A 13,775-nucleotide genomic window follows, 5' to 3' on the forward strand; every position below is an offset into this window, starting at 1 on the left:
CTTCAAGAGCTGCTGACTGCTGCTGAGGTGGTTAAAATCTGACTAGGGCCAGCAGACTGCCTGTTAGCGGTGACCTCTTTCCATGGCCAGCTCAGCAGGAGATGCACTCTGCATCTTTAGTCTTGTCCTCTAAGGACACAGCTTTGTGCTCTATATAGGTGCTTGTTTACCTTTTCCTGCTTCTCTCCCTATTTGATCTGTTGCTAGTTCTCAGTCAAGCTTAACAGACAGGTGGAGGTCCCAAAGACCAGCGTTTTCACCAAGTTTCCTGAAAATTTGAGACTGAAAATTCTGTAAAAGCTTACTGCAGCTCATACTGAGGTGAAAAACTCTGCTAATGGAAGTACATGTATGGTCAGACATCGGAGACTTGTGTGGGAGCCAGTCCTTACAAACACCACAGCTCAAGAAAGCTTCAGTAGGAGCTTGTTATTAACCCTGTGACACCAGACCCTGGCAGACTGGACTTCAGTAGTCTTAGAGCTGACAGAAGTACTCCTTACAGTTGTTACAGAATCAAGTGGACCTCAGCAGCTGGGAAAGGGCTGCTTCCTTTCATGTTTTTGTAGCTTTTGCTGGGGGTTAACAGCCTCAAGCAAACCAGCAGAGTGAAAGTAGTTTTGTTCCTGATGCTGAAAGTGTAGGGCAGGCATGGCACACTGGGCTACTTACAATCCACTGAGAAGACTTGGGCTGCGTGATACAACTGAGGTGCAGCTTGAAGACAGTAAGAATTCCAAAGCAAGGCAGGTTGTGATAGCGTGACCTGTGGATTGGAAAGGCTTCCTCCCTTCTGCATCCCTTCAGTTAACACTTCTAGGGTTTATCATTGAATGTGATATGTAGCTTTTTTCTTTTTCTTTTCTTTTTGTTTTTTCCCCTTCACAAACCACAGAATTTACGGTGTTTGTTTTGTCTTTGTTGTTGGAAAATGTAAAGGCTGAATTACCTTGCACAACAAGGTAAAGAGCAATATAGTATGTATTTTTTAAGCCTATTACCAACACACAAAATTTTGGCCTAAGAATGCACAAAAATAGAACATAGGATAAATAGGTTTGGTTCTCAGTATTGATTGCTTGTATAAATTGATATTATTGACTTGGAGGTCAGCAACATTTTCTCTTAAATTATGCTGCATCAGAGCATTTAAGTATAATTCAGGCATGTACATATGTAAATGAATAATAGCCTTGGTCTTTTTTTATATGCTTTTCAGTTTATCTCCCCATTTTTTTAATTGTGCTAGTTCAGAGAGACATAAGAATCTCTTTTCCTGAAAATGTAGCAAGTGTTATTCCTACGTTTCCGTAGGAAGTAGAAACCTTTGCTAACAAGCAGAACACTTATACATTAGGTTTATGTGAAAGTAAGCTTTCTTTTTTCTTTTTTCATTTCTTTTTTCTTTTTTTCTTTCCCCTCATTTTCAGAGGTTTTAGAAGCAAAATGGCATAACCCTTGGGACAGAGAAGACAAGCTTCCAAATATAGACTGCTGTAATGCTATTTTGCTAAACCTGAAGATGGCCTAAAACAAGAAAGAGCTGTCTGTTCTAAAAGCAGTAGGATATTAATTCTGAGGCATCTGTTACATTAACATTGTTCCCATGTGAATGGTTCATAAGGAAAAGCTTCACTCATTTTAAAATATAAACTAATTAAAGTATGTATATTTGATTCGAGTAGCTTATTTTTAGGTTGTGTTTTTAAATTGATTGAAGCCAATTTAGGCTAGTCTGAGTCAAGTCATCCCATAGACTTCTGCTCTTAGTTTATTTTTCTTTAGTTTTGATTTAATGAAACGGTTCTGCTTCTAATTTAAATTGATATCTTAAAAAACAAGTCAGTGTAAACAATACCCCATGTGCAGTCTACAAATGCATTAGTCCTCCTGTGAGATTTGTATCAGAAGGATTGCGGCTGAGGCTGCAGAGGCTGTTGAAAGAATAATCAAAGAATGGAAGAACAACCAGGAAAGAAAACAGATGTGTGGGAAGGAATTACAGAGGAATTTGCTATAACCTCGTAGTTTATAAACATACGGCTAGTTCATGTACCTCCGATGTCATGGAGACCTGGTGGATCTTGGCTACGTGATGACCTCTGAAGAGGTGCAGATCCTCTGGATAGTTGCTATTTACCAGGAAAACTAAATTTGTATTGAAATTGAGCAATGTGTTTGATTTAAAAGTTGCCTCAGACATAATATAGGGCAGTAGGTTTGTTGCTTTTTTAGCAAACTAATCACATTCTGAACCTTGCCACCAATGCGGTGTGTGGTTGTTGTAAGAGAGGTAGCAGCAGACTTCAGTGAAAAACCAAGGAGCGGAGTTAGTGGATGGCTGCTTGGGGTTTTAAGTGTTTCTGAGCATAAGTTGATGTGAACTTCTCTTAATAGGTTAATGTTCAGCTTAAGTTATTGATGAGCTTGTAGCTGCTGTCAGTATAGATTCATTTAAACAAATGTGGAACTTAACCTTTTCCTAGAAAATTGGTGTTTTCAAGCTAAGAACTAAAATATTTAATGGGAAATAGACTGGGAAAGGTTTGCCTGTGGAAACATCAGCCTGTACTTTCCCTGCTCTTGTACTGTTCTGAGAATCAACTGCGGAGCACTGTTTTATTTGGCTTTGGGACTAGAGAGTCAGGTGCAAGCCACTATCAATAACCCCTAAAGCAAAAAAAAAAAAAAGCAACAAAACTCTCTTGATGTTGATTCCGCACAGAACAAGGCCAAGGCTACTCCACTGCACACTAAAGATGGAATATAAGGCTAGGTGGATGTCTGGTGTCACTAACCTATCTACTCAGTTTCACAGTGGCAGGTGGTCTAGCAGGTAGAATCTGTGTTATATTTCAACTCTTTTCTAGTGGGAGTACACAATACAGGCTTGGTGATATTTTTTGTCTCTTTAAAAATCTTGTCTACGCTGTATGCAGCAGTTTAGAGGGCCCTCACGTTTACATTTATTTATCTGCAGCCTAATGAAAAAAAAAGTGAGATGAGAGGAAAGTAGTCCTTTGCTAAAGCTAAACATAAATCTCCCTTAAGTCTAGAATGTCTTAAATTAAACTAAGCAAATTCACCTTAGCTACTTGCCTGACTTGTTTGCAGCTGTAAGTCAGAGCTTCTCGGGTCTGTATGTGGTCATAATCTCACTTGAGATCAAGTCCAGCTTTCATGATCTCTAAATTAAAGCAGAACAAGATAAATCATGGATTACAAGCATTGGTGGGGACATCCAGCTGTGAATAAAGCCGGAACATTCTCCTGTGTGAAGGCAGAGTGGTGTTCAACTTCATGAGGTTAGAGACTGTTAGGCCATGATATACCACGTTGAAATGGTGAGGCAAAAAGGTGGTCCAGCAGTTTTAAAAAGAAGATGGATGTGTTACTGAATCCAACAGGCCTTTTTAACTTTTTTTTTTTTCTAGGTAGAATAATGGTGAATTCTAATAGTGAAGGCCTGGAACCAGTGATGACAAGTCTCCAGGCTTTAGGCTAAATCGTGCTGGAGGAGGTATCAGTGAGCAAGCAGAAGGCCCAGACTGTCTCAAGTTTTGTAGATAGAACAGCAGGGTCTCGCCCACAAGGTTTCTCATGGCCGATAGGAAAGAGAAGTCCAGCAAGAACATGTTCTCGGGGGCAGTTCGCTCCTAAGTCAGGAAGGCAAATATTTGAAGAATGGAAGATGCTGTCAAGTCAAACCAAGGCTTTTGTTCTTGCCTGCTTTGTGAGTCACAGGTTCTTAGTTTTGTTTACCTGCAGTGACTTGCTTAGTTCCCTGCAGTAGAGTTTTCCTAGATTGCTAGTGAAGGTTTTGGCGTGTTGAAAATGTTTCCCTGATTCTGAACAAAGAAAGCAATAGTAATTCTGTGTCTTGTTTTTAGCATTTTGAGGTTCCTAGTACTCCTGCTTTTGGGATGCATTTTACTGATTGCTTGCAACTCCGGTTTGTGGCAATACGCGCACGTAATTAATCTTTGTCACTTTGTATTTCTAGGTCCACTGGCTTTCTTTCCTCAGTGGAAGCTGAAACACTATGATGTTATCGTAGGTGTGTTATCAGCTCGGCACAATCATGAACTGCGCAGTGTTATAAGGAGCACTTGGTTCAAGCATCTGAAACAACATCCTGCACTGAGCCAGCGGTAATCTCTAGTGTCTTGTAATTTGGGGCTTGGTGGGGGGTGGGTGAGAAAGACTATAATGCTTAAATATCTTGATTTAATCCTTTTTGTTTGGAAAATATTTCTTTTTCTGCTTTATTTTGAGCACCTTGTACTCTGATAATTTTTAAAATCTCCTTAGGGGTATATAGTAATACTTCTTGTTCTGGGCTGTAACTATTTTTATGCAAGGAATAAAATGTAATTGTTCACTGCTGCTTGGTTTGCAATTAGTTGCCATGTTCATTAGTGATGTCTAAGACTTTCCCTTTTTTGTGTTGCTATGTACCCTTTGTTCGTAGCTTAGTAATTCGAGATACTTGAAAGCAGGCAGGGTTGCGTTTGGTGAGGGAACCACAAAAACTTCTTCCAACAGCCTCAGCTGTAAAGTTAGGTTTACTTCCCACCAAACCACGTGTACCAAACTGCTGCAGCATGAGTGACCAGCAGAACACTTCCTGATTGCTTGCATAGACCTGACAGTCTGCAGACAGCTCTGCTCTTGCTGAGAAAGTTCTGCTGCACTTCATTCCTGGAAAAGTCATCTTGATAGACCTCACATCTCGGAACCTGCCTTGCACTAAAAGCTATTTACTGTTCATGAATTGGCATCATCGTGCAGTTCGGAGTGAAGTGTAGTTACTTCGGTCAACTAAAAATGTGGCCTTTCATAGCTTGTGTGGAGTTCCAGGAGGGTATTTCACTGCTAGGTGAAAGACTAGCCTAAGGTGGAACGTACTGTTCTTCATACTGCTTGTTGTCACCTGACGGTGGCACAGCAATGATTTGGGCTGGAAAGAGCAACCTGTTGTTTTGCTACAACCCCAAATTGAGATGTTTCATTGTAATGGATAGTGTGGAGTCCTTGTTCTTCCTTTGATATGGGTTTTTTTTTCCTTATTTTTATTTCTTACATTGCCTTTTGAATGCAGAATGTTTAAACAATCCTGAATCAAGTAACAAAGCCAGGCAGGGAAGGCAGGTCTTCAGGATCCTTCAGTGTTGCCTTAGGTCTTTTTCTGTTTTAGCATGCTGGCTGTCTTGAATCCCGTTCCTAGTTGCCAGTCTTCCTGCATCCTCATTATGAAATGTAAAGCACTGATGTGGGTTTGGAATCAAGCCCCTATGAGGGGATTCACATGGTTGCTCTACATACAGACTCTCATTGCTGATTTTTAAGGGGTTAAAATCTTAATCCTGTGAAAGACAGGCTGTTGTGATGAAGTAAGTTTGTTGAAGGTGGAGGGAGGAGGGAAGAGAACTGGTGTTAATAAAACCAAATTATTTTAGTGTCCTTGTGAAGTTTATAATAGGTGCGCATGGTTGTGCTGTGCCAGTGGAGGACAGAGAAGACCCCTACTCCTGCAAACTTCTGAACATCAGTAACCCAGGTATAGAAGTTAACTTTTAAAACTGTTATGATCTTAACTAGAACTAATAATTTTTTCTGAGAGTCATTTGGTGTGTTTAACTAAGACAACCAGTCCTGAAAATAAATGCCACCTAGAACTCGCTGTCTTAACAGTGGCGTAATCTTCCTGTAAGTACCATGTGCGGGCATGAAATAGAGAGATTTTTGGGGGTGTGAAGGGGAGGCCATTGGCTTCTAATGGATTTTCATTTTCTTTGTGTTGGGGGACAGTCGACAGTCTCTCCCACATAAAGTATGTTTTTACTCTATCCCTGTGTAAAATCGAGTGGGAGAGAGCCAGAATGACCCGGTCTAGTGTCACATATGAAGAAAGTAGCAAGGCACCACAGTCTCAACTGTCAGATGGACTTCTTTGGTGACAAAGTGAATTCTAAGCAAGTTTGGCTGATAGGTTCTTCAGATTCCACTCTAGAGAGAGAACAATTAAGAAATGTATCATGGAGAAAAAAATGAAATGCTCCCATACAAAAATTCCTAACTAAAATTGTAAATTTTTCCTGGCACTTTTCTATTTAGTATTTGTTCCTTCTTTGCAAGTTAACTAAGGACTATTTGGCACTAAAGCCAATTCACCATAAAGTGAAACTTCTGATACTTTCTTGTAGAATGGCAACATCCACTGCCTAACCAATTTCCCAGGAATAAATGGTACCTCAGGGCTTAGAGAGACAGTAATGCCGAAAAGCAGGCAGCTGAATTAAGTGGAGGTCTGTGCCATTTTAGTACATGAATAATTATTTTAATATGCTAATATACAGATATTCATGCAGTCAAATAGCAATTTTGTCTTCACTCTATGGGTTTATTGTGCTTCTAATCTTTTCCCTGTGGATGTGTAGGCATTGACTTGCAATTGCTGGTAGCCTGCAGATTGTTGCATCTCCTTGCTGCAGTCTACAGCCGGCTGTATTTTCTTCTCCTCCAGCATTTGATTATCCTTGTGCACTTGTGAGCAGAATGCTTTATGTGTATCCAGTGTGCTTAGTGTGTTTTCAGTTCAAGAACTAATAAGTCTTCTCATAGCACCTCTGTCCTTTCTTTTTCATACAGTTTTAAATCAGGAAATTGAAGCATTCAGTCTCCCTGAGGATGTACCTTCCGTGCTATCTGAAGACAGAATTGTCAGTGTGAACTTTCGTGTACTTTACCCCATTGTAATCACCAGTCTTGGGGTATTTTATGAGGCTGATGGGGTGGGATTCCAGAGGAACATCACTGTAAAACTGTACCAGGCAGAACATGAGGTAAAGCATTGTAGTTATCTTTTGAAAGTGGGCTAAAGCATATTGTTTCTTTATTGTGGGTTAAGTTCTTACAGAAAGCAACCTGCTGTGTTGATGATTTAGAAGTACTTAACTGACAAGCATATGAGTTACATTTTGCTTCTGTTGCATTGTAAATTCTCATTTCATAGATATATAAATATACATACACACACACATCCCAATGAGGAAAAGATGAAATTCACAGTGCTGTGAGTTAATTTAAATGCCTTTTTGAAAGAGCACTTTTGTCTGTCTGATTCTAGGACACGATTTTGATTGTATTTGAGGTTCTAAAGTATTGAAGAATTCTTAGGTATTAAGGAATAAAAAATAAACTGTTGAATATATATATGCAAAATACCCGAGAAAGACACATTTGGTGCCTTCAGGCAGAGAGAGCAGGACAGCTGTGGGTTTTATCTTGTCTGTCTTCTGGCAAGACATTTTGAGATTTCTAGAAACTAGTATTATTTACGGGTAATAATTAAACCTTGGTAATAATTTCCCCCATTCCCAAGCTGTTACGGGTTTGATATAATAGCTTAGTGCTAACCTGGAATAAAAAAAATGTCATCGAGCGTGATCGTTGCATTTGGCATATTGCTTAACTTGATATGCCACTTTCAAGAATTCTGGCTATGCCATGGTAGAAACAATTTAAATTTAAGCTGATAATTAAAATGAAGTACAGAAAATATACTGAAGTATGGCTTTTGTGATGAACTTCCAAAGAGTTGTGTTTATAATAGCAAAAAAAAAAAAGTATACAGGTGTGTCATAAATGGTAGAATTCTAAACACTGAGAGCCTAAGGACTTGATCCGCATTAGCTTTTTACAAGCAATGAGGGAGAAAAATTAGTATCATTGGAGTGCTTGGGGACTGTTCTCTGAAGATTGGCAGTGCAGCGTCTTTATGTCATTTGTTGTTACCCAAGAGCCATTTGGTGGCCTATGTAATAAAGTAGCAATTAAGTTTTGGTGGTCAGCATCCTACGTTGTGATTAGTAGCAGTCGGCTATTTAAACAGAAGATAGAAAGTCTGTAAAGTGGTAAATGAGTCTGAGTCTTCCGGATGGTGTGCTCTTAGTTGTGTTCTAGTTGAACTTGCACTCCTGTTCCATTGTTGTTTGCTTCCACAATGTCAATCCAGCACTGGAATTCTGTGTAGTTTGAGCCTGTTGTGAGATTTTATACAACAAATAAGGTTCTTTCCATTGTGACTAACTGAGATGATCAAGATCTGCATAATTTCATGTCACTTTTAATGTGTGGGGGTTTTATTTCCTTTTTAAAATTTTTTTTCTTTTGTGTTGTTCGCAGGAAGCTCTTTTCAGTGCTCGCTTTAGTCCACCAAGCTGTGGAGTGCAAGTGAACAGATTGTGGTACAAGCCAGTAGAGCAGTTCATTTTGCCAGAGGTATGTGCAATATTGGAACTGCCTGCAATTCTTTTAAGTCTGCTGGAGAGACTGACTGATAAAACTGGCCTTTGCTTGGGGCAGAAAAGGGAAAGTGAACACCTCTAGGAAGCTAGGTGAGGGGATATGCTGAAATCCAGAATTTTTTTTTCACCACTTCATTATCAACAGTAGTTACAAAGCATGAGGCTGAAAAATAAAAATTGATTAAAAAATTACATTGACAAATAGTAGCAATTTCAGAAACCTTGTGAGTTTCTGAGTGAAAATTATTTCAATTCTGTGGGAGAGTTTACCAGAGAATGAGGAATTTCTTTCTCCCTCCTGTTTTTTCAGACATTAGTATACAAGGTAGGGAGGGCGGGATGACACACATTTCTAGGGAACAACTGTAAAAGAGGTTTCTGCTTCTGAGGTTGTGGACGTAACCACAAGATACTGTGTGTTGTGTTTGCAATGACAATATTAGTGGAATGGTTGTAATTGATAAGCTCTTACTGAGGACTGCTGAAATTTTGGTTATTCCATTTCTGGCAGCCCTAGTGAGGAAATTTTTATTTGAACCACCCAAGGAAACAAGAACAGCTTCAAGATCTTTGGGGTCTATGAAGTATATGGTGCACAGAAGACTGACATTTGGGTTTTTAAAACCTGTCAACATCCTATGACAGAAGTGGGGTTTTGGCGCTTTTTGTTGTTGTTGTTGCTTTTGTAAATGGGCGCCCCCTGGAAATTTGGGAGAACACTGTTTTTTCGACGGTAATGAGTGTAGTGTTCTTGCTTGTCCTGAGATACCATTAGCTAAGCCAGTGAGGCAGGGTCTAAAGGCTTTCTTTTTTTTTTTTTTTTTTTTCCTAATCCTCTTTGGGATTGGGGGTGAGTCCAAGAGTAGTGTTTTGGTATAGGAATATGGAACCTACTTGTGAGTATTTAGGAAGGTGATTAAACACAGAAAGAAGAGAATATAGGTAGGAAAAGAACCCGATACTATTATAGTAAAGGTTTAGTGAATACAGGTTGACTCAGTGTAAGAATTTTAGTTCAGGAGAACCTCCAGGTACAAGGAATTGTTCCGCGTGGACCAGTGATCTCTCTAGATACGTCAGCTGCTATTTTAGGCTGCTTCCCTTCATTTAAATATTCCCCTGTATGACTGGACCGTCACTGCTCTTTCTGTAACTTGTTTTTGGGTCTGAGTTGTTTTGTTTTGCAAGAAATTATTTTGTAAATGTAGCAAGACAAAACTAAAAGGGGAGGAGAGGATATATGTGTCTAGTTTAATCCCTGGTTTATTCCCCTGGCTCTATAAGAATGAACACATTTGGAAATCTGCTCATTTTAAGGGCAATCTGCAGCTGATTAATTGGTTTATCACCCTGCATAGTATTCAGTAAAAACTGTTTAAGTTTGTTATGCTGGCAGGAGATCTTTTGGGTGAGCAGACCGCTTACAGTATTTTGCGCATATGTTTTGACAATCTGATTTGACATGAAAAAGATTCGGCATTTTTTACTTTGTTGAAAAGAGTGTTGTTTACCCAGTAATTTGGTATATCACATGTAAGCCTTTTCTCTGTAAGACTTTGTTCTGAGATACTAAAATTGTAGGCAGTTGTAATTTTGCTATAAATGATTGCATTTTTCCTGCAGAGAGGCAGATGGGGAAGTATTTCATTTAGAAAGGGGATATTGGTATTCTTATGTTTCTTTGTTTGGGCTTCCTTAATCTGATACATGTCGTGCGCTGAATGCTTACGGGATATCATGGTGTTTCTAATGTAGATCAGTGTGCACAGCATGTAGTGCCCTGTGGCACTTAGGATGCTGAACCATGTGAGATGATTCAAAGGAGATAGGACACCCACGCGTTGCCATCTACTTGTTTGAGAGCAGTAAATTTAGTGAACTGTTTAACTGGCACGAGATGGTTTCTGAGACAATATCTATCCTCTGCCTTTCCACCTTCAAAAAGTAATGGATTGTACAGACTGCTGAAGAGCTTCATTCTTCTTCCAGCTCAAGTGCTGCTCTTTCTGCTTGTTTTGGGGAAGGGGAGGGAAATGCAGCATTCGAATAAGCATCTGGCAGGCCAGATTGTCAAAGACAGAATCGATCATTCAGCTTTGGAACGACCGAAAGCGCAAAAGAGCAGAACCACTAGCAGATAACTAAAACTCACACTTGGCTCTTACAGCCAAGTCCTAGCAGCACACTTGTTTTGTCAAAAAGCCATGAGCCGCTTGCATGAAAATGGGGCTCCATACTATGCATACTCTGTATTACTGATGGGGAGTGCTTGGAGAAACAAAAAGCACAGCACTGTTTAACGTTAGGAAAGGAGCTTGGCAGGGCTGCATTATGTCAGCACACCTGCTCGGTATTCACTGTAGGTGCAACTGTGCTCTGACAGCAAAAAGGTTGGAGTTTAAATGGGGTAAAAACAGATGATGTAGTTACAGGTGTGCCACTGATGTTTTGCTGTAAGCATTTTCAGGCCTCAACTTTCATTAAGCAGTTTAGAGTAAGAATAAGTGAAGGCTAAAGTGATGAGAGAATTTGCTTACATGTCTGTCAATGTGGAAATAATGATAGTTTGCAGCTTTAGGACACCTTGCGCTGAATTTCGCTCATTGAGACTCTTGATACACATTCGAAGTCAGTATCAGTAATAGTCAGTGCTGAGAATTTGAATGTTTCCGGTTGCTGAGGAATGAAAGGACTCTCAGGCTCACCAAACGACTTAATTGTGTCTGTAAATAAGGTACAGAAGTGGGATTAGACCCCAGTTCCTGCTGCAAAAACAATGGACTGGGAGATGACAGGCACTGTAAATAGAAAAATTGAGCATACGGGTTTTACTGTGCATGGTGTTCAGGGGTCCTGCTGCTAAAAAGCCTCAGAAATGGTCCATTTGTTTTGATTACTGACAGGTAATTAAACAAACAAGGGGAAGGTATTGAGCATGCAAGTCAGACTTGAATAAACACTGATTAGCGCCATTATTAGATTATAAAGCTGGCATTATAAATAATAGATGGGAGACTTCTGAAATATGCAGCTATCACTAAATACCAAGACTGCTGCAGATGTTAAGACCCTACTTCTAGAGGAAAGCAAAGAATTGAGCTGACCTCTACAGCATTTTATAGTTTATTTTTAATAATTAACTTCAGGTCACCTTTAATTGCCATCTTAATGCTGTTAGAAAGCCAAAGCCTTTTACACTAGAATTCTGTTAAAAGTTTAATGTTCCTAATACAGAAATTCATGGTTACTCTTAAAAGTATGATTATGTGTTACTGAACTTATGTGTAAGTTATTTTTGTTGAAGTGTAAGTTAAACTTCTGTGTAGTGTGTTCAAGCTATATGTTGCATGAAGTTGAGTGTTTTAAAATTAAAAAAAACCCAACCCCAGCCTGTTTGATTTTCATCCTTCAAAGTCTTTGAATACCTGCATAACAGTGGTTTGCTCTCTTACCAGAGTTTTGAAGGTACCATTGTGTGGGAAAGCCAGGATCTTCAGGGCCTTGTTTCCAGAAACCTTCACAAAGTGATGGTGAATGATGGAGGGGGTGTTTTCAGAGTCATTACAGTGAGTCACCTCACCTCCCCTGTCACCATGGTTCTGTTTTTCCTATGGGTCTTGGGTATTTAGGATTTTGCTTTCCTGTGTTTCTCTGTAAATTGTTAATTCAGTTGGACATCTGTTGTCTCAGAGGAGAAGTTTGCTTTGCCTGAGAAAACAAGGGCATACAAACAATGATTTTAGTAAGTGGCATTTTCTTTTGTTTTGGGTAAAGTTCACCTGTTGCCTTTATCAGGTGTGAGGCAGGTTCAGTATATCAGAGGTGGCAAAATGTCGGTCAAAAGTCCTGTGCTAAAATCCCAGTCGATGGGATTTGGCCTGTGTTTTGCTTTTTTGGCAGCATGTCTTCCTTCTGGTCAGAGTGGTGCTTGCATAAACATGGTATGCTGTTGTAATTTAGCCAGAATAACTTTACATTTTGCTTTTAACTTTGAAACTAGTTTTCTAAAAGTTTCAGTGGTACTGCTGGTTTTAGATGAAACTTAAAAAAATGCCACAAAACTTTATAGTTAAAAATCTTAGTCTTAGTCTTTCATTATGCAGGTACCTAAACCAGAAGAGCTTTAAATTAATTTCATTCTCAATTGCCAGAAGACTTCACACCTTAAAATTGTCGGGAAGAGCACATCAGTAATGAGGGATGAACTAATTTATTTCTTCCCATTTATCTGTCTTTAGCAGGCAGGGGAAGGGTCACTGCCACATGAACTCACAGAAGGTGTGGAGGGAATAGCAGGTGGTTTTATCTACACTATTCAAGGTAGGTCTGCAAAATGTAGCACCACAGTTGATGTTGTGATAAAAGAGGAACTTTGAATTATGTTTCTGGGGTAAAATTTGTGCTATCTCTATGAACTTGATCACCTTAAGTTTTCTTTTAGTAGAAGCAATTTCTTCTTGTTTTTTTATGCCTAGTGTCAATGTGCTGACGTTGTTTCTTTGCTTGCCCTTTGTCAGTCACTAATTAACTTGCATACCTTTGTCTTTTTATTAACAGGAGTTCCATTTTTATCTAGACTCTATTCTCTGTCCTTGTTTTTTGTTACCCAAATCCAAGTTAATAAATGTCGTGCAAAGAAATCTTTGCCTGATAATTTTCACATTTTTTTCCAGTACTGCTGCTGTTAGAAGTACTGTGTAATGATGATTAATGTTAACTACTGACAGACAGCGACTGCCTAACGTCACCTGCTTTTCCACCCCTGTTGTTGCTGTTTTACACCTCTTTCAGCAGAATGTTCAAAGACACTGCCTGTCATGGTTTAAACCCAGCTGGCAACCAAGTGCCAAACAGCCACTCGCTCAGCTACGGGAAGGAGAAAATATGACGAAAGGCTTAAGGGTCTCAGTAAAGGGCAGAGAGGGCTCACTCACCCATTATGGTCATGGGCAAAAGAGAGACTCAACTTGGGGAAACAAAATCAATTTAATTCAAACTACAAATCCACTACCAATTCACCAATCAAATCAGAGCAGGACAGTGAGAAAAACACCTGCCCCCCCCAACCTTCTTCCTGGGCCCAGCTTTGCTATCTCCTTCCCACCCCCTGGCACAGGGTGGGCAGAGGATTAGGGTTATGGTCAGTCCCAGTCTGTTTCATGTTGCTTGTGCTGCTCCTTCCTCCTCAGGGGAAACACTCCTCACAGTCCTCCCCTGTGACAACCTGGCGTCCCTCCCGCAGGAGACAGTCCTCCATGACCTCTCCAACTGCTGTGGGGGTCTCCCTTGGGCAGCAGTTCTCCCAGTGATGAACTGTTCCAGCGTGGGTCTCTGAGTCACAGCCTTTTTCAGGAGCAATTCCTGGTTCCAGTGTGGGCTCCTCCATGGGCTGAAAGTAGAACTTTTCTCCACTGGTGATCTCTGATGACTGCAAGGACTCAGCCTGCCAGCTCGCCACGGGCGAAG

General features: G+C 40.0%; 1 protein-coding gene across 1 annotated transcript; it reads left to right on the top strand.

Annotated features, from left to right (window-relative positions):
* Positions 1-4,003: 4,003 nt before the first annotated feature.
* On the top strand, positions 4,004-12,629 carry B3GALNT2 (beta-1,3-N-acetylgalactosaminyltransferase 2; the record flags this gene model as incomplete). The annotated part of the gene is made up of 6 exons (XM_010134775.1): positions 4,004-4,151; positions 5,460-5,560; positions 6,652-6,845; positions 8,188-8,283; positions 11,765-11,875; positions 12,551-12,629. Coding segments are annotated over 6 exons (729 nt in total), but the record flags the coding sequence as incomplete, so codon positions are not given.
* Positions 12,630-13,775: the final 1,146 nt, after the last annotated feature.

The sequence above is a fragment of the Buceros rhinoceros genome, unplaced genomic scaffold (assembly GCF_000710305.1).
Source record: "Buceros rhinoceros silvestris isolate BGI_N320 unplaced genomic scaffold, ASM71030v1 scaffold31554, whole genome shotgun sequence".
Taxonomy (NCBI): Eukaryota; Metazoa; Chordata; class Aves; order Bucerotiformes; family Bucerotidae; genus Buceros; species Buceros rhinoceros.